This window comes from Coptis chinensis, chromosome 4 (assembly GCF_015680905.1).
Source record: "Coptis chinensis isolate HL-2020 chromosome 4, ASM1568090v1, whole genome shotgun sequence".
NCBI lineage: Eukaryota > Viridiplantae > Streptophyta > Magnoliopsida > Ranunculales > Ranunculaceae > Coptis > Coptis chinensis.
Genome location: NC_141459.1, coordinates 22,836,866 through 22,856,755, shown reverse-complemented (window position 1 = coordinate 22,856,755; position 19,890 = coordinate 22,836,866). Strand labels below are relative to the sequence as shown.

The 19,890-nt window shown below is 45.2% G+C and overlaps 2 protein-coding genes and 1 long non-coding RNA gene across 9 annotated transcripts; 2 read left to right on the top strand and 1 right to left on the bottom strand.

Annotated features, from left to right (window-relative positions):
• The first annotated feature begins 1,028 nt into the window (after positions 1 to 1,028).
• On the top strand, positions 1,029 to 16,013 carry LOC147502682 (uncharacterized). Of its 7 annotated transcripts, XM_086603896.1 has the most exons (8): positions 1,029 to 1,166; positions 1,308 to 1,382; positions 1,482 to 1,772; positions 1,856 to 1,945; positions 2,048 to 2,233; positions 2,325 to 2,468; positions 2,546 to 2,686; positions 15,643 to 16,013. In XM_086603896.1, exons 3-8 carry the CDS (start codon positions 1,700 to 1,702, stop codon positions 15,825 to 15,827), a joined length of 819 nt encoding a protein of 272 aa, XP_086460022.1. In that variant the 5' UTR covers positions 1,029 to 1,166; positions 1,308 to 1,382; positions 1,482 to 1,699; the 3' UTR covers positions 15,828 to 16,013. The 7 variants fall into 7 exon arrangements, with proteins under 7 accessions (XP_086460022.1, XP_086460023.1, XP_086460029.1 ...); XM_086603897.1 differs by lacking the exon at positions 1,029 to 1,166 and having other exon boundaries at positions 1,225 to 1,772; positions 2,066 to 2,233; XM_086603903.1 differs by lacking the exon at positions 1,029 to 1,166 and having other exon boundaries at positions 1,225 to 1,772; positions 2,606 to 2,686; positions 15,743 to 16,013.
• Positions 1,050 to 1,378, bottom strand: LOC147502683 (uncharacterized). Its single transcript, XR_015220043.1, has 2 exons — positions 1,268 to 1,378; positions 1,050 to 1,233 (listed from the first exon to the last, which is right to left on the bottom strand). It is a non-coding gene; the product is annotated as an uncharacterized LOC147502683 (long non-coding RNA).
• Positions 16,014 to 16,683: 670 nt separating the features above from the next.
• LOC147502681 (uncharacterized) lies at positions 16,684 to 19,469 on the top strand. The gene is made up of 2 exons (XM_086604586.1): positions 16,684 to 16,816; positions 16,942 to 19,469. Exon 2 carries the CDS (start codon positions 17,838 to 17,840, stop codon positions 19,467 to 19,469), a length of 1,632 nt encoding a protein of 543 aa, XP_086460712.1. The 5' UTR covers positions 16,684 to 16,816; positions 16,942 to 17,837.
• The last annotated feature ends 421 nt before the right edge of the window (positions 19,470 to 19,890 follow it).

The following is a 19,890-nucleotide window of genomic DNA, read 5'->3' as shown; positions in this document are numbered from 1 at the left end:
CTATAAACTACCCGAAATAGGGTTTGATTCTTCTAGCAACAAGGAGATACCTAGGCAGACGCATCCGGTTCAACCCTGATCACACTATCATCCCATTCCCATCTTCACCACAGTTCTCCAATCTTGCATCACACGATTTAGTTGAGGATCGTAGAATACTCAGAAAAATCACTAAAGAATTAATGATTAGATAATGAGTGTTCGTCATTTTGACCCTCGTGTGAAGCTTTGTCCAACCTTATGCAAAGTGACACATTGTTCAGGTGTTCTATCAAACCCTAATCGGCTAATCCTAACTCTCAATTCTCATTATTCACAGACCAACACAGGAAGAAAAGTCAGGAGTTGATACAAAATCTTCTACTGCAAAAATTGGCTGATTTCCCTCCAATTGTTTTGGATATGGTACAAAAATCTGATTTACAATCTCAATCACGGTCTCCCTTGCCGTATCGGGTTCCATGGGACCTTTTATTAAGTGACACGTACAAAGAAAACATCACTATTACAGGCGACACAATGCACCCTATGACACCTGATCTTGCGCAAGGAGGTTGCTCATCGCTGGAAGATGCACTTGTCCTTGGTCGTCATATTGGAAGCTCCTACCTCTAGAATGGAAAAATTAGCATGGAAGCATTAAAAGGATATATTAAGGAGAGAAGGTTGCGTGTCATCGGGTTAATTTTCGCATCTAACTTTGTAGGGTGGATTGCAGATAGGGAATTGAGAAGGTTTACCAAGCTAATACTTCTTAAAATTTTATCCCTTTTGAATGCAAATTCAATATACTATAACTGTGGGCATTTGCCTGCTCATGAAAAAAATATGAGAAAGAAGTCAGAATAAATATCTTATATATGTTGTATTGCTTTTCCGATCCCTTGTAATGTGTACTTTAGTATGTGTAACTTCTGTAACTTTCTTGAGATTTGGTTGATTTATAATTTTATATCTCTACTACTTATAAGTGGCGTGGTTGAACCATCCCTCCTTTTGTCTACCAGTTGATTCTATGACTTCTGTCTCTTCCTTGTAGTTCAGCTTTCATGCTCAGCTTTCATCGCCTTAAACACCTAACCTTTTCTGCCCCACTTCCGTCTCTTCCTTGCAGTTCAGCTGTTCTTTTTCGAATCTTTTGCAGTTCATCTGTAATTAACTTTCGGGTCAGCTGTTTGTTGTATTACCTGTTCAGTTTGTTTGTTTAATTTTTTCGCTTTGCTGCTGAATTACCTTCATTTGTTTTTTCGCTTTGCTGCTGAATTACCTTAAATAAACTTTCGGTTCCTCTGTTTTTTCACTTTCAGCTAAAGTATTTCGCTTTGGTCTTGAATTACCTGTAACAAACTTTCGGTTCGTCTGTTTTTCCACTTTCAACTAAAGTAAGTAAGTCTACTTCAGTGTTAGCCATTCCCAGTTGGTGCTGAATTGGTAGTCAATTTATTTTCGTCAATTGATTTTGTTGTTGCTTGATGCTCAAGCTACCTTTGATTGTTGGAGCTTCAAATTTCATTCAGTTCCTTCTTCAACTGCTCTATTATTCATTCCATCTCCTGCAACATGTCTGAACTCACGCAACAACAACAACAACGTCGTCGTCGTTATATAAGTCACATTGACAATATGACTACTAAACAGAGAATTGCACATCGAGAATACGACCGTTTTCGAATGCGAAAGTGTCGACTGAATATGTCTGATGAACAACGCTCGGTATCTAGGGAACGTGATTGCTTCATCAGACTGTCCTCTTCCATTCAATACGATAGCAGGTGTGTTTTTCTACTAAAGTTTCCAGAGCTGGTATACCAATTGTTGATAATTATGATATAATTATTACTTATATGTAATGTAGTTGACACCACTGACCCACCAACTGCTGCCATCGTTCCACCAATAGTACCCGTAATTGACTGTCCTCTTTCATCCAACATTACAAGAACAGGTTCTCTGAAAAAAAAAATTACTTTCTTCCTACTAAGGTTTTCAATGCTGATATAATCATTAGTTATGTTAACATTTTTTTATATAAGTATTACTTATGTAGTTGAACAGACTGAACCAGCAAGGGATACTTCCACACTTACCACTGACGATACAATTGAAGACCCCTTCCTTACAGTTATACAGCAGCACTTGCAATCAGAAGTATCAAGACTCACTGGTCATAGTACTGGAGCCTCTCTAGATATTAACACCAACACCTTACAAGTTACTCTTGCTAGCTCATATGGTATTCTCATGTTTCTATTTCTTTTATGTTTGGTAATTCACTAGCTAGATATTTCTTTACCTTACCTCTGATCATTCATATCTCCTTTAAGGGGCTCACATGGAATTAAATGTTGAAGATGATCTCAATGTCACACATGATAGTCATGACGAGACTTGCAGTGATAACGAACCTCACAATAGCCTTATTAATTCTACTATAGACTCCCCATCAACGTTCTCTCATGGTACACAAGGTATACCACTTTAATATGTATGGCGACGATTTCCGTTTTTGCATGTATAGATATTTCATTTTTCCTCATGTTAATAGGCACAAGTACTAATCTGAGCTTCCAAGACAATGTCACTGATCATGACCCTCTTAATATAGCTATGCCACAAACCGAATCTCCTGATGCTCTTTTGAATGGTGCTATAGACTCCCTAACAACATTGAATTGGCATGGACAAGGTATACAATTTTAATTATGTGCATAAGTAAAGAGGTATATACATTCTGTAACATTTTGTTTTTATTCTTTTTTAATTGTAAGTTGTAGTAGTTGTACTATAGACTTCCCATTTCTATTGCCATTTCATTTCATTTGATTGTTTCTCACTTTTTTTTTTTTTTTTCTATCATACTAATTATTATGCTATACTTAAAAAATTTGTATTGACATTGATCTTCCATTACAACTGTAAAGGGCGTTTTAGTTTTCTCGATTATAGTAGAAGAGGAGCGAGATGGGTTTGGACTTTGGATGGGACCGAGAGGTCGCTGTGAGCGAACTGCCTACGTATCTTCTCTCGTTCTTCCTTTTGTTGGGGAGAGAAAGAATCAGTCCGGCGTAGTTCCATTAGATGGTATTTATAGGATTTTGGGGAGTGGAGATCCTTCCCGGATTCGCGTGTACCCTTTGTGTACAAATGTAGGGTAGAGATCGTGAATGAGTCTTTGGAGTGGTTTTGGTGTAAGTCATACTCGATTGGGAGTTGGCGGTAGTCCCTATTTCGGTGGTGGGAAATACAAATAAGATTTTGGCAATGATTACATCGGTGGGGCGTTACGTCTCTGGCAAAGTGTTAAATGCTTGAAGTATCTTTGTTAAATTACCACCTACTTGTAAAGAGTTAAGCTCGCAGATCGGTCTTGGAGGTCGATCACGTTGAGGTCGCTTGTGCCGTCGCAAAACACACCTACTTGTAAGGAGTTGCCGCATGATCGGTCTTGGAGGTCGATCGTTGAGGTAAACATTTAGCCGTCTGCAATGTTCCTTAGTGGGGATATTGCTCCCCTACCAACCCTCTCGATTAGAATGGTTTTGGGTTCATGCGAGCGATCTGGCGAGAGAAGACTCAACACTTGGGTGAAGCATGAAGCGAGCTATGGAGATCGTTCTTTTTGGGATGCGGAGTTGGGCCGGCGGGAAAAAAATTTTGCGTGTTCTTGCGTGTGATGAATCATAGCGGTTGGAAAGGAATCGTGTCGCCCAGCGGTATTATTGAAGTCGAGGAAAAGACAGTTCCTTGGACACGTGTGTGGGGCTATATCATAGGCGTAATCATAACTTCTTAGGAACTGAGCGGTGGTTGTGCAAAATCAAAATTAGAGGCAACCAAAAGGCATTTCGAGGCTTCTTCTTCTTCCGCGAAAAACCCAGGGGAGGGCTTTGCGGTGAGTGCTTACATTTTGTTTTGCTTTTCATTTTAAACTTTGCTTTCTTCGTTCGATAGGGTTTATTAAGTTGGTAGGTCAGGTGTTAGGTTATAGGGTTTAGGGTTTGGTGATTCGAGAATAAGGTGACATTACAATGTCGGATTCGATGACACTTCGTTCGGAAGAGGTGCGGGAGGTTTCAGCGAGTTGTGGGAGAGTATGAAGAAGAGGATGAGGATTAAGTTGAGTGGCGGTGATGATCGGACTGTAGTGGAAAGAAGAAGTTAGGGTAGAGGAGGTTAATAGCCGATCACGGGTCGGAGGATGAAGTGGCTAAAATGCGATGCAGTCGAGGAGGGATGGCGCCCGGTGACCCACCCCTAAGAGCTAAAAATCGGTGGGCTGCCGGTCGTTTCTGAGCTTGCGGCGTATGGGGATTAATGTGCGACACGGAAATATCTGAACCTAGGCTGAGTGAAAATGTTAAGTAGTGAGGGGGTACAAGCCTCGAATGGTGGAGTAATCATATGTGAAGGTCGGTGAGGCGTTCATGCGACTACCGTTCTCCGAATTGGTTTGTGACTTCTTGAGTTATTGTGGGAAGTCTCCATGTCAGTTCGTTGGCAACACCTAGCGACTATTCAGGGTGTTCAATCTATTAAATGCAAGTGGGGAATTCCACATAGGTGTGTCTGACATAATAGAGCATTACGTAATGAGGCGGTCTGGTAATCTGAACTTTAGCTTGCAAACCATGCCGACGCCAGCGTTATGGCGTGCTTGATGGTGTAAGCAATGAGGCACTGGGCGAGGAGGCGGCTGTTGCTAGTGGGCAACTACTTGTGCCCGATGGATGTAGGTTCGCGAACTAGGATGTGTAGTCTAGCCCGGTGGGTAGGATTGGCTTCCTCTTGTTGTGTTAGTGGGTGAGCCAGCTGCTCCTCTAACTGGTTCATCTCTTTGTTTTGTTTGCGGATATTCTGTCGGACTCGAACCGATCGTGGGGAGATAGAAAGGTTCGCGCGGTTGAGTCGGGGAACAAAAGCGAGCTAAGCTTCGGGAGTTTGCTCATTTCTTTGAGGAAAAAGGAGGAGCTTTGCGATCCGGAGAAGAAGGAAGGTGCAAAAGGAGCGAGCTCTAAGTCGGACGAAGCGAAGGGTGATGGAGAAGCGTCTGAAGTGATCGATAACACGGAGGACCCGAGACCCGGGCGGGGCGTCTCGGCGGCGTCCTGTTGTGGAGGCTGCGGGGGCTGGAAGCTCGAGCTTTTATCCCGGAGGACTGACCATTGATGCTCCTGTGGAGTTGGAGACTGTAGCTTTCGCTGCTCCTCCCAGGGGTAGGTCGGAGAAGAGGAGAGCTGAAGTGGCTGAGCGAGAGGGAGCTCGAATGGCTAAAGGTGGTCGCGATATGCCCTGGGGGAGGGCTCGAGTGGAGGAGGTGGTGCTAGCGGTGGGCGCCGGAATCGGGCGCGTCCTGAGCAGGTCATGGACTTGGCCACCTTCGGTGCGGGATCTAGTCCGCCTCGACAAGGACGGGAACCCGATCCGGTGAAAGCAAAGGCTCCCGTAAAGGCGAGTGGAAGCGGCTGTGGAGTGGCGATGGTTGGAGGCCCAATTTATGTACACTGACGAAAGCCGCGGAGGGCGGCGTGGCTAAGCGCCCGGCCGCAGCGGCTTCGAGTCGAGTAAAGTAGCGGCTTTTTCTTTGGAACGGATCATACGGATGGGAACCGCAAGGGATGGATGAGAAGGGGGCTCGGCGGATACCATCGTCGGATGGAAATCAGCGCAATGTCGATGCATTAGAATTATCGTCCGTTAGTATAGCATGTTAACCTATGTTCGTTGCTTTGATCTGTTTGCGTGTGTGCATTGTGGCGGCTTGTCGTGGCTTCAAAAGTTGAAAAGAGATTCGCGCGATTATTTGAAACGGATAGGGAGTCTGTCTTTGAAGTTAATGGAAGAGCTGAAAAAACGTCTGGGGGGGCGGCCAAGATGGAGCGTGATGAGCTCGAGGGTCTGCGGAAGGCACATGAAGCTCTGACTCTGTCGAAGATGCTGTGAAAAGACACCGAAGCTGAAGATCTGAAGCAGAAGTTAGAAGGAGCGGAAGGTAACGTTAAGTGCCGCGCCCCCGTGGAATTGGGAGGCTGAACGATTATACCCTCCTCTGTAAGAAAGTTGCTCAGGACGCTACTAAGGCGTACGACGATCTGGATGCTGACTACGGAGATCTGGAAATGGATTACAAAGCTTTGAAGGAGGAACACGCACGCCGCTGCCGTCCGTACCACGATGGAGCAGTCACGAGGAGAGCGTCGGTTAGGGCGATTAGGTCCTCCTTGATCATACCGAAACCGTGGTGTCCGAAAACTGGAAGCTATTTACACGATCTTGTTGATGAGTTTAGAACCGGGGCGGGATATCGATCGAAGTGGAGGAAAGGCTTGAGGTTGATGAAGCGTTTGAACTGGGCGGGCCGACCGTGGTGCCCATGGAGGGCGGTTTGTGAATTTATTTTTTTTGTTTCTTGTCGGCTTATATCTTTGTGATCTGAATAGAACTGGTTTCCTGGGGTAACCTGGGCAGTTCGCTTTTCTTGTGTTGTTATACTATGCTCTTGAGCAAGATGGTACCCCGTGCTAATTCGGGGTAACCATGTGATGTTACTATTTGTGTAGCCGGGTTGGATTTCTGAGTAGTCTCAAAGAACGGCTAAACAACGATCTATATAAGAAAACTGGTAAACCAGGTCGTTCCTTGTTTTCATCGCGGTCTTTGGCTATTTGTTTTGCTTTGTGTGCTTGACTCGTTTGCTTGATCATAGCTGATTGTGATTAGACTGCGCATAACAGAACGTGGTAGATGCGTTGCGGTGACCACTTAGCTGCTGATGACTGGTAAGCTTGGATGAGCGTCCTGCTGTTGGGTTATACCGCCCGAGGCGTTGTTCGAATGCGATGTATTCGATCGCGGCAAACCGAAGTGTTTCTTCACGTCGTGACCGCGTGTAGGGAGCGAGGGTTCGGGGACATAATGATGGGCGGGCAGATGGCGTTTGGCGTCTCAAAGGCAATTATGAGGCTCCCTAGGAAAAGACGTTTCCTAAGGAATATAAACGGTTCTTCGCATACCATCAAGGTATTTGGCCATCGTTAGTCTGCTGCTCTGCTCTCTCTTCTTCTTCTCTACCACATGCCCGTGCTCTGCTCTTCTTGCTTCTTCACCGGTGCGTGATTCCTTCTTTGTAAATGTTATTCCGTTTGAGAAATACCTAGAGTAAGTGTTAAATTTGAAGCCGTAAACTTTCTTTGCTAGGTTAGGATGGCTAGATGTCGATGCGTTTGTGAGAAACGTCGCCACTATCAATGGAGGAAATGGAGTTTGAGCCTCATGTTCATGGCGTCGGGGAAGAAAGGTTGCGGATGGAGAAACGAAGGGTCATAAACGACGAGGAGAGATAATTAATTCTAGCTGGGCGGCATTGTATTCAGTCGCCACAGCCGAGTGGGTGAAACTCTTGGTCGTTTGGTTGAAACACAACGAGTTGGGGCAAAGGTCGCCCGATTCTGGTGAGAGTTCGGCCCGCCATGTAAGGATGTGGGGGCGAATTCTACTACAGGAAGGCGCGGGAAAAGCGGATGGTAAAAGCGCTTTCGGTTGTAGCTTCCACTCGGCTCCCATAGCGACTAAGCGTTAAAAGGGATTGTGCTAGATGGTGATAAAGCGAGAGGTGAGGGCGAGGACATGGGGACACTCTCGGGGGCGATGGATATGGCGCTTGTTTGGTGAGTTCACGATAGCTTAAAATTTTGTTGTCTGCCGACTTTTAGTGGAGTCACGGTGGTCTAAGCGTGTTCATCGCAGGTTCTTGCGGGGGTATGATAAAATTTGAAAGATCTTTGTGCGGCGTTCGAGACTAGTGGGAACCATGCGTGGGCTGGGGTTGATCGCGAGCTGCGTGGGGGTGGACAAGAAGAAACTAGAAGTGATGTCCACCAAGTACCCGAGCGTAATCTGGCGAACGCGGCATCTTGGTGGCGGATGTGGAAATTTGGAAAGGGAATTGGCGGTTGTGGATTGCTTATCGCGAAGAAATGTCGGAAGGTGGCTAGCGAAGAAGGCGATCTTTGAAGCTGTATAAGCCTATGCCGCTCTGGGCCGAAAAGTATGACACGTTGAGGAAAAGCGATTCTTTGGCGAGGAAGAAAAGCTGAAAATCGTGTGGTCTTTGAGGTCATTTCGGCATCTTTAGCCGACTAAGCGCTGACCCGGAAGACAAAGCATGTCATTCTTGAGAATTGATAAGGTGATCGTCATCGACTCTGTCGATCTTAAGTTGTGAGTGTAGTCTACATTTCTCTCTCTTATCACGAGAGCAAACAATAGAAATTTGTGTTTTTCGGCTTGCACGAAGCGGTTCGCCTTTTGTTCGGAGGATTTGGTTTCCTTGGCGGCGTTCTATATTTTGTTTATTTTGTATGAGGCGCCGATCTGGATTTTACGGGTAATCCCGCCAGATCGGTGGGCATATCTATTACAATGCTTGATCGAATATTGTTATTGGTTGTGTTTTATGATGCATGTTATGTGTTACGTGTATGATGATGCATGTAACTTGCGATAGTTGAGTGTTTGCTTTCGTGGAAGCGTTCTCGTTTTAGTCGATCCTAGAAATATAGGTCCTCGGCGTTACAAGAATTGGAGAGGCTATGTAGCTCCTAGAAATATAGAGCTCAAAATTGAGGCTATGCTGCTTTCGGAGCGTTCTCGCTTTAGTCGATCCTAGAAATATAGGTCCTCGGCGTTACAAAATTGGAGAGGCTATGTAGCCACAATGAGCTCACGAGAGTATGCGCTTTCGGCCGAGGCGTTCTCGCTTTAGTCGATCCTAGAAATATAGGTCCTCGGCGTTACAAGAATTGAGAGGCTATGTAGCTGTGAGCTCTGAGTAGCATGCGCTTTCGGCCGAGGCGTTCTCGCTTTAGTCGATCCTAGAAATATAGGTCCTCGGCGTTACAAGAATTGGAGAGGCTATGTAGCACAATGAGCTCGACGAGAGTGCGCTTTCGGCTTGAAGCGTTCTCGCTTTAGTCGATCCTAGAAATATAGGTCCGGCGTTACAAGTTACTAAGAATTGAGAGGCTATTCGCTTTAGTAGCGATCCTAGAAATATAGGTCTCGGCGTTACAAAATTGGAGAGGCTATGTAGCAATGAGCTCTGAGAGCGTTCGAAGCGTTCGCTTTAAGTCGATCCTAGAAATATAGGTCCTCGGCGTTACAAGAATTGGAGAGGCTATGTAGCACGTGAGTATACCAATACAATTAAATGGAGTAGATAATATCGGTCGGCCAAAACTTGTCTTACATTAATGTGAACAAAAGATTTACAACATGAATGGCGCTCTTGATAAAAATTTTTTGATAGATAAGTATTCCAAGGTCGAGGCAACATCTTCCCCTCTTGGGTTCTTATCCAGTATGCTCCATTGCCCGACGGCAGCGTTCCACGATGTAGGGGCCTTCCCATGTGGGTGCTAACTTGGAATCGTCCTGCGTCTTTTTGAGCACTAGGTCTCGGGTTGAAAAGACCTAGGATGAACTTCGCTTATTGTAGGAGTTCTTGAGTTTCTTTGGTAAGATCGCGACTCGGCGGCGACGCTAAGTCTCGCTTTTCTTCCAACAAGTCGGCGTCTCGGGATAACCGCGGAGTCGTTATGCCCCCGACTCAACAAGTTACGATCGAGTTGTAGTGACGGTCGGTTCGGTGGGAATTACGGCCACGTGCCATAACATAAGGAGAATGGCGACTTCGCCCGATCTTGGAAGCGGCGTGGTGCGGTGAGCCCATAGAATGTTTTCAAACCGGTTTGGCCATTGGCTCTTATTCTTTTCAATCTTTTTCTTCAAATTTTCCAAGATTGCTTTGTTCTTTTCGCCTTGGCGTTACTCTGAAGCGTCTTCGCGGAGTAGAGAACGCATGAATGATCTTCCACTTGGCTAGGAACTCTTTAACTGTTCGGCCTTTGAATTGAGGCCCATTGTCCATTACTAATGTATGTGGTAAACCAAATCGGGTGATAATGTGAGTCGGATGAAGTTTGGACATGGGACTCTTTGGCGTGTCTTGAGAGGAATGGCCTCGACCCACTTGGTGAAGTAGTCGGTTCGCAGCTAGGACAAAGCGGAAGCCCGTACTCTTACGTGGAATGAATGGTCCCATGATGTCCATGCCCCACATGTGAAATAATGGCCCGCGGGCTCGCTATCTTGTCGGTTCGCGCGGCGGGTTGGATGATATTGTGGCGAGCGTTTGGCATTTGAGACATTTGAGGGCGTATGCTTTAGCATCGATTTGCATCGGGGGCGAAATATCCTTGAGAGATGGCCTTGTGAGCTAATGGCGGCCGCCGGCGTGTGATTTCCACATTAGCCTTTGTGATTTCGGCAAAATCAATTGACCACGATTACGGGGTAATGCATCGTAAGTGTGGGCCACCGGTATTTCTGAATAGCTTGTTTTGGACTAAACAATAGCGCCGAGCTTGATAAGAGACCTGCGGCCTTGATGCGGCTCCTCGGGGCGTGCGTCTTGAATATAATCGATGATGGGCTGCATCCATGTTTGGCTCAACCGGTGGGCGGAGAGGAAATAGGTAAACTATCATCAAGGTGTAATGGAACTTGGTATGCGGGTCGGTCGGCGACTTCTATGAGAACTTGTCGGGGAACGCAGCTTCGAGTGCAGGTAGCCAAATAAGCTAAAAGCTATCTGCGTGGCGGTTCTCCTCCATAAAAAAATGATGTATGTGTACCCTGCTTAAAAAGAAGGCAATAAGCGATGAACGACACGAAGATACTTGGAAAGGTTACCTTAAGTGGGTAGTGTACTCTTTTCTTTTGCACTGGCGAGCGACCGGTTCGCGAGTCACTAAAGACTTGGAGCTCTTCGACACCGAGCTGCGGCGCCATCCTTAGTCCCCTAATTAAGCGCCGTACTCCGGCTTCATTGTTGGAAGTTGCAAAATCAATCTTGACTGACTTTTCAATCATATTTCCGTCGGGAAACTAAGGCGACTCGATGCAGCTTCCACGAGATTACTCGAACCATCCACAAAGAGAGACCAATGCGATTTGACTCCGTTTTTGTGTGCGGGGAGCTCGGTTTCTTGTTCCCGGTTAGGGTCCTCGACCGGGAAATCTGCTAGGAAATCGGCGACGACGACCTTTCGAGAAGTCGCGGGGGCCGAACTCATGTGGTGTTCTCCGAGTTCTTCTTACCCAAACCGCCATTCGAGTAGTCTTGTTTTCTTTGTGAAGGACTTTCTTCAATGGAAGGTCGGTAAGAACTTTGATTTGATGTGCTTGAAAGTCTGGCTGAACTTCCGTCGCGGAATCTGAACAAAGCAAGGGCGGCTCGTTCGGGGAAGGAATAATTCTTTTAAATTTGGCGTGAGTGTCTTACTCGTGAAGTAGATCGGCTTCTCTGAATTGTTCTCCTCTTTAAAGAGAACTGAGCTGATGGCGAAGTCGGAAACGGCCAGATAAAGCCCCAGTGTCTCTCCATATACTGGTTTGGCTAAGACGGGAGGCGTGGTGAGATACTCTTTGAGAGTAGCGAATGCATGATGACATTGATCGTTCCATGAGAACGGCTCGCCTTTTTTGAGGAGCTGCAGGAACGGTCTACATTTATCTGAGGCCCTTGATATGAACCGGTTGAACGCCGCGACCATTCCCCGAACAAATTTCTATCTGTTTCTTTGTCGTGGATCGGGCATATCTAAAACGCTTCGATCTGCAGATTTGCCTCGATCCGTATTTGCGACACGATACCCTAAAACTTGGGAGGGCGCCCCAAAGGGCATTTTTCTGGTTCAACTTCATGCCCGTCGTGGCGTGAGTCACGGAGAACGCTTGTTCTAGGTGGGTGAGGTGATCACCGGCTTTTTGCTTTTGACCCACCATGTCGTCAATGTAGACCTCCATGGTGTCGCCTAACATGTCTTGGAACATATCCGTGACCGGCGTTGGTATGTCGCTCCAGTTCTTTAGACCGAGCGGGAGGGCGTTGTAACAATAGATCCCTTGCTCCGTAATGAGCGAAGTCTTCTCTTGATCTTCCTTGGCGAGTGGGATTTGGTTGTACCACCATGCGCATCCATAAAGGAGAGGAGTTCATGACCACAGGTTTGGTCGACCCGGTTGGTCAATCACGAGGCAAGGGAAAGCTATCTTTAAGCGTGGCGATTGACATTTAATGAAATCGGCGCGCCAAGCGAACTGTACCCATTCTTTTTGGGGGCGGCAACAATATTGGCAATCCACTTTCGGGGTAGTCTACCTTTCGATGAAACCGACTTGCTTGAGTTTTTCGACCTCGTCATTGATGGCTTTTGAAAGCGGGGATAGTCGGCGAATTCGTTGTCGAACTTGTCTAGCATTGGGGTTCCGCGTTTAATTTGTGGCAAAGCGAGGTTAGGATCGATTCGGGCACATCGATATCGACCAAGCAAAACATCTTTATTCATTGATAAGAAATTTACAAGTTGGGATCGAGTGTGTGGGGTCGAGGTTAGCCCTACATATACAAACTTGGTTAGTCTTACGTGCCAAGGTTCACTTTTTCTTTTTCTGCCACTGGGGGTTTTACAACTGGTGGCGAAGCACTACTTGGCGACTCACTTCCAGAGAAGGGCGGAACTGCTGGTGGGACGATCGGTAATTACGTCGGATGGTGGAGCGACACGTTACGGCAACGCGACGGGGTAATACGAACCGGGAGTGGGACCTGGCTGCAAACACATTGATGGTGCGGCTGCTATTGGCAACTGTGGCGGCGCGGCATGGGCTGAGACGATCTCTGAAACTTTAACTGACGAAGCCACTGTCGTTGGGTCAAAGCTAGAGGTCTTCGCCGGTGCATTGAGGACTCGGGGAGCGAGTGCAGGTATCGGCATTGGAGAGAACTTCTGCTTGTAAGAGCCCCCAGCGTTCTGCTTGGCAGTTCGGGGTTGGACTTCTGCGACTAAGTCACGTGCCATTGTGTAGCTGGAGGGATCCTGTATGGTGGGAAGCAATTCACGAGCGGTCGCATCTGTTGATTGGACCTGGTTACAATGGTACGCTTCAAGTTGATTGCTTCTAAGCTCCATCATGCCTCGAGGTCATGGGAAACGGAGAACTTGATGTAAAGTGGGCGATGCGGCTGCATCGATGAATCCAATCGTCGTCCGAGGATGGCATTGTATGGCGACTTCTTTGTCGAGAACGCGAGAACCGGTATTACGGTAAATCTTATCCTCTCGAGATCCCACCGATCTTGGTAAGATAATGTCACCAATGGGGTCGACTCTGGAGCCATTGAACCCGTAAAGGGGGCGATTAGATTAAGCGAAACGGACTTGGGGAGGTTCATCTCTTGCATGGTGTGGTAAAATAAGATGTCACGAAGAACTGCCGAGGTCGTCGGGGCCGCGGCATTTGTCCGGTCGGTGATTTTGACATGAGCGACCAATCGTCATTATGAGGAAGGCGGACTTTGCTTAAATCGGCCTCTGTGAAAATGATATCGCTGCTTGGCTGCGACTGAACCAGCGGCGAGCGTGAGCTGCTGTGAAGTAAAATGATAGACTTCACGAAGAGTGCCAACCCGGCGTCTTTTCTCTCGGGAAGAGGTCACGGAATCGTCCGGAAAGGTAATCACATGAATAGTCGAGCATTGTCCGCGATCGGACGAGTGTTGCCTTCTCTCGTGGCGAAAACGATCCGCGGCGCCTCCTCTTGTGAGGGCGAGCACATACCCCTTAGCGGTGATGGTGAGGTGGAGACCGACTCACGCATTACCGCGACGAGCCATCAACTTGTGATGCGGTCGCCATCGGGAATGCTAGTGTAATGTTTGATATAACCGAACTTCCACCGGTCTTGGAGATAATGCTTGAGCCCCGGCATGCATCGGTTTCATGGCACTTTGCTTTATGAAATGCACAAAAAGGCTTGCCCAGTCGATCTGGGGGCTGCGATGTTTGGCCGGGAAAAATGGCGCCGCTTAATCTTATCCGATATGTGGTGGGAGCGATGTCGGGACGATGAACTCTCTGTTGTTATCGATCGTGCACGCGAGCTCTTTGGGGCATCGCGACTGGCGCTTCTTGCCCCCGGGGGAACGATCGAGACCGGCGACCTCGTGGCTCTCTGCTAAACCATGGAGTTTTAAAGTTTCTTGCAACTTGATGTACTTGTCCACGCGGGCGTAGAGCTTCGGACGATGTCTCTGGCGTTCCTTCATCAACGACCTAGCTAGGTCATTTGTTTAAGCGCTTTCGGCAAGCATTGGAAAAGGCCGGTGTGGCGAAAGATTCTTTCAAACCACTTTCCATGCCGCAGCCGGTTCGACCTTGAACCGTCCTAGGAATTCCGCGAATAGTTTAAGCCCTCCTTGAATGATAATTGAAGCGAGAGAATCAAGATCTGCCTTCTTCCGCTGTTGTGGGCGTCTTGGTGGCGAACAAATCGATGAAAATTTGTTGAAAGTGTTTATAGAATCGGACTCGATGAAAAAGAACCAATCGAGGCGCCATCCTTGAGGCTGGAAATAATCTGCGATGGAGATAATCAAACTTCGGGTGAAATATGGGAGTGCCAAACTCTGAATATAGCGAGCCACATCTTGACGGGGCATATCTTTGCCGTCGTACATGGGAAAGCGTGGCTGGATAAAGTCGTGTGGAGAGGGATTTCTTGAGGACCTCTGCGGTGATTGAGCGGAGATCTTGCGATCGTCTTAAGCATCTTGTGCACAATCGTGTCGAGTCCTTCTTCCGGAGGAGTCCGGCCAATCCTTTGGGATAACTTCGTTAAAGGCTGGCGATTAACGTCATTGATCTTGTGTTAAACTCCGTTGCCGACTTGTTGTTCTTTGATAACTATCCACGAGAAAACGTAAAGTAGCATTTTCCTCCACGAGCAAGGAAATGCTCTCATTAGTTATTCTAAGCGGTGGGCAAGGTTACGAACTTGATCTTCTATGCTAACCATGCTTCGTGGGTTGGAGAGTTAGAGATGGATGAAGCCCGATCTAAAGTGGCTCTCCGATGTCGAAACCACGAGGCGGCCAATGTAAAGGGCGTTTTAGTTTTCTCGATTATAGTAGAAGAGGGCGAGATGGGTTTGGACTTTGGATGGGACCGAGGTCGCTGTGAGCGAACTGCCTACGTATCTTCTCTCGTTTTTCCTTTTGTTGGGGAGAGAAGAATCAGGTCCGGCGTAGTTCCGATAGATGGTATTTATAGGATTTTGGGAGTGGAGATCCTTCGGTCCGTGTGTACCCTTTGTGTACAAATGTAGGGTAGAGATCGTGAATGAGTCTTTGGAGTGGTTTTGGTGTAAGTCATACTGATTGGGAGTTGTAGCGGTAGTCCCTATTTCGGTGGTGGGAAATACAAATAAGATTTTGGCAATGATTACATCGGTGGGGAGTTTACGTCTCGGCAAAGTGTTAAATCTTGAAGTATCTTTGTTAAGTACCACCTACTTGTAAAGAATTAAATTCGCCGCAGATCGGTCTTGGAGGTCGATCGTTGAGGTCGCCATTAGCCGTCTGCAAAACACACCTACTTGTAAGGAGTCGCTCGCAGATCGGTCTTGGAGGTCGATGCGTTGAGGTCGCTTGTGCTTCATCTGCAATGTTCCTTAGTGGGGATATTGCTCCCCTACAACAACATTATGTCTTACAGACTAATCCCTTTTTTATGGTAAAAACAGAAATTCCTGAACAAGTAAATATCGCGGGACTGCCACATCTAATCGACATCGTGCTTATCACAACTATGCAAGAAATTATATTGATTCATCTATATTGCAGCCCTTTGAGCTACCAAATGCAAGATCTTGCCGTCATTGCAATGCCGGATTGTTTGCTCATGAAACTGAAGAACTATGTTGTCTGAATGGTCAAGTTTCACTGCCAGTACCACCTATTCCCCAGGATTTGTTGAATATATTCACAACAAGCTCAGAAGAAGGAGTTCATTTTAGAGAAAACATTGGCTCATATAACCATGTACATTCTTTCACTTCTATTGGTGTGCATATAGACGAAAACTTGGCCAGTGGTCGAAATGGAGTGTACACTTATCGTGGCTTAAGGATCCATATATCATAGAATTGAGACCTCCTACCGGAAAGGGCAAGAGGCCAAGATACCTTCAGATGTATGTCTATGACACCAACCACGAGCTAGATAACCGGCTAGCTGAAAATAATTCATTACACCGACAAGTTCTAGCCATCTTAAAAAGAACATTGGATTCATGCAATCCTTTTGTTGGTATCTTACGGCAGATAGCTCGACGTGATGACCTACATAATGTCAGGTTGCATATAAATGACCATCCAAATGACCTGCACCAATATAGCAAGCTAACAACATCATAGGTTGCAGCAATTTTGGTTGGAGCAAAGGACCCTTTTGATAGAAATGAGTGAGATATTATCATTGAGACAGGACATGGCCGCTTATTGCATGTTCCGGATTAATCGCCGGGCTTCTATGACCCCTTACAATACCCTTTGCTATTCCCTTACGAAAACATTTGGTTTGGGACTTAAATGTTTTTGGTGGAAATCTGCCGAGTGAGTTGTCGAGCTTTTTATTCCTACATGCTTGGTAATAACTCTTTCTTCTTTTTTTTAATAATATCAATAGTCTCCTGTTTTCTAAATAACCTATTCCAAAATTAACATTTCTCACAAATTAAATGACACGATGAATCATTGTTGCTTTGTCTTTGGGCGTCTGCTGCGGCAATATGTTGTCGACAACTACGTAAAAATTCTACCTAACAGCTAAGGTACCTAAGAGACCACCAAGATGATATCTGAGCAGACCTGTATCAAGGTTTACAAGATTCATTCAATATAGGACAAACAGATGCAGGTATATATATATATATATATATATATATATATATATATCAAATAATGCTTACATTATTATTGTCACACTATATCAATTTACATGGTTGTCAATTTTTTATCTTTACAATCTTGACTTACTTACAGGTAACATTGGAAGGAGGATTGTTTTGCCTGCCTCTTACACTGGTAGCCCGCGTGACATGCATGAGAGATATCAAGATGCAATAGCTATTGGCCAAAAATTTGGTAAGCCAGATTTATTTATAACAATAACATGCAATCCAAACTGGCCTGAAATCAGAAGAGAACTATTACCTGGACAAGTTGCAAGTGATAGACCTGAGTTAACTACAAGAATTTTCCATTCAAAGTGTGGAGTTAAAAAAGGACTTATTCAAGAAGCATGTCTTAGCAAAAGTGCTTGCTCATGTTCATGTAATTGAATTCCAAAAGCGGGGACTACCACATGCTCATTTTCTGCTAATACTAGATCAGAGTGATAAATTGCGGAGTCCAGAACATTATGACCAAGTAGTTCGAGCAGAGATTCCAGATCCCCTTCTAGAACCGGAGCTGCATAGAGTTGTATTGCGCCACATGATACATGTGCCATGCGGAGCTCTCAACCCAACCTGTGTCTGCATGAAGAACAACAAATGTAAGAAGAGTTTCCCCAAGCCATTCTCATCTTCTACTCTTCAAGGTGATGACTCCTACCCAATATACATGAGAAGAAATATAAATCAATATTTGATTCACAACATCAAAGACGATTTTCATGTCAATGACGGATGGGTTGTTCCCTATAACCCATGGCTCCTCAGGAAGTATGATTGTCATATCAATGTAGAAATCTGTTCAAGCATCAAATCCGCCAAGTATTTATATAAGTATGTCTACAAAGGTGTCGACCGAGTCTCTTTCTGAGGGTTTCATCGAGTGGAGCGACTAATGTAGATGAGATCAAGCAATTTGTTGATGGACGTTGGATTTGTCCTTAAGAGGCAGCTTGGAGAATCTTCAAATTCCCACTGAATAGAATGTACCCATCAGTTTATGCTTTGCAAATTCACCTCAAAAATATGCATCAAGTTACATTTCGTGCAGGTCAACATGTTAATGAGTTGTTAACTGACAGTAGTGCATCGCGTTCAATGTTAATTGAGTTCTTCAAATTGAACAGTGTCAACCAGCAAGCAAGGCAGTATTTATATAGGGAGATTCCTGAACACTATACATGGATCAAGTCAGGTAAATTTTGGCAAACAAGAAGAGGTCACAATAAAGTTATTGGCAGAATCTATACTGTATCTCCTTCTGATAGCGAGAAGTATTACCTCAGGGTATTGTTGAATCATGTTCGGGGACCAACATCCTATGAGAGCCTTCGGACAGTTGATGGACATATATGCTCCATATTTAAGGAAGCCACAGAAAAATTAGGATTACTTGAAGGAGGCAATGACATACATGAAATTCTTGAAGAAGTTGTAGCCATGCGTATGCCTCATGCGTTACGAAAGTTGTTTGTCATCATACTGGTACATTGTAATCCACCTCATGTTCGCAATTTGTGGGATAAATTCCACACTTATATGATAGAGGATTATACTTTGTCATCATCTATAGAAGAAGCAACCAACCACCTGCTTAAAGACATAAGCTCTGCTCTCTCTGAACATAACAAAGAATTATCTGATTACAATCTGCCTTCTATTTCTGAGCAAGCTAACAAAGTTTCAAATGAAATTGATTTGATCTCCGAAGAACAAGCAATACAGATACCTCTCGATGATCTATCCTCAGTTGACAAATTGAATGAAGACCAAAGATATGCTTTCAATAAAATAACAAACTCTGTTGTGCAAAATGAGAACAAAGTCTATTTTGTTGATGGTTCTGGAGGTACAGGTAAAACTTATCTTTATCGTGCCATTCTAGCTTATCTTCGAAACCAAGGACATATTGCAATTGTAACAGCTACGTCAGGCATTGCTGCAATAATGATGCCAAGTGGACGCATGGCACATTCAAGGTTCAAGATTTCTATATCGACCTATTCAACATCTACTTGCACAATAAATAAGGATTCTCCGCTGGCTAAATTACTCTGTCGCTCAACTCTATTCATATGGGACGAAGCAACAATGGCTCATAGACACACATTTGAAGCTGTAGACAAAACTCTAAGAGATATTACTGGGGTTGCCTTACCGTTTGGTGGGAAGCTGTTTGTATTAGGCGGAGACTTCCGTCAGACACTACCTGTTGTTGCACGTGGAAGTAGAGCTCAGCTAATATATGCATGCTTAACAAGATCCTACATTTGGGATACTGTGGAAACCATTCATCTCCGAGAAAATATGCGAGCCAAAACTGATCCCTCATTTTCTGACTTACTAAGGCGAATTGGTGATGGCTCTGAGCCATGCATTGTCAGTGATATGATCAAACTCCCAGAAGACATGGCTATTCCATGGCAAAATGATCGGTCTTTGTTCAATTTGATACATGCATTATTCCCAAACTTACATGACTGTGCACATGACGCTTCGTACATGATGCAGCGAGCATTACTCACACCTACAAATGACCATGTCAACGAGATCAATGAAGAAGTCATTAAATTATTTCACGGAGATGATTTTACAAGCTACTCTGATTCTCATTGAAAATGATATCCACCGCTTATATCCAAATGAGTTCCTTAATTCCATATCTCCAGCTGGATTACCTCCTCATAAACTAATCTTGAAACTCGGCTCTCCAGTCATGTTACTAAGAAACCTTGACCCAAAGAATGGATTATGCAATAGAACCCGATTATTATGTCGTAGATTTTATCCAACTCTAATCCTTATAGAAATAGTCACTGGTAGTTTTTGTGGCAAGCCAGCTTTCCTACCTCGAATTCCTCTAAAATCTTCAGAAGACATTAAAATCCCTTTTGTCGTTACAAGAAAACAGTTTCCTATCCGTTTAAGTTTTGCTCTGACAATCAACAAGTCCCAGGGGCAGACAATACCACATGTTGGTATATATTTGTCAAATCATGTCTTCAGTCACGGTCAACTATATGTCACCATGTCTAGA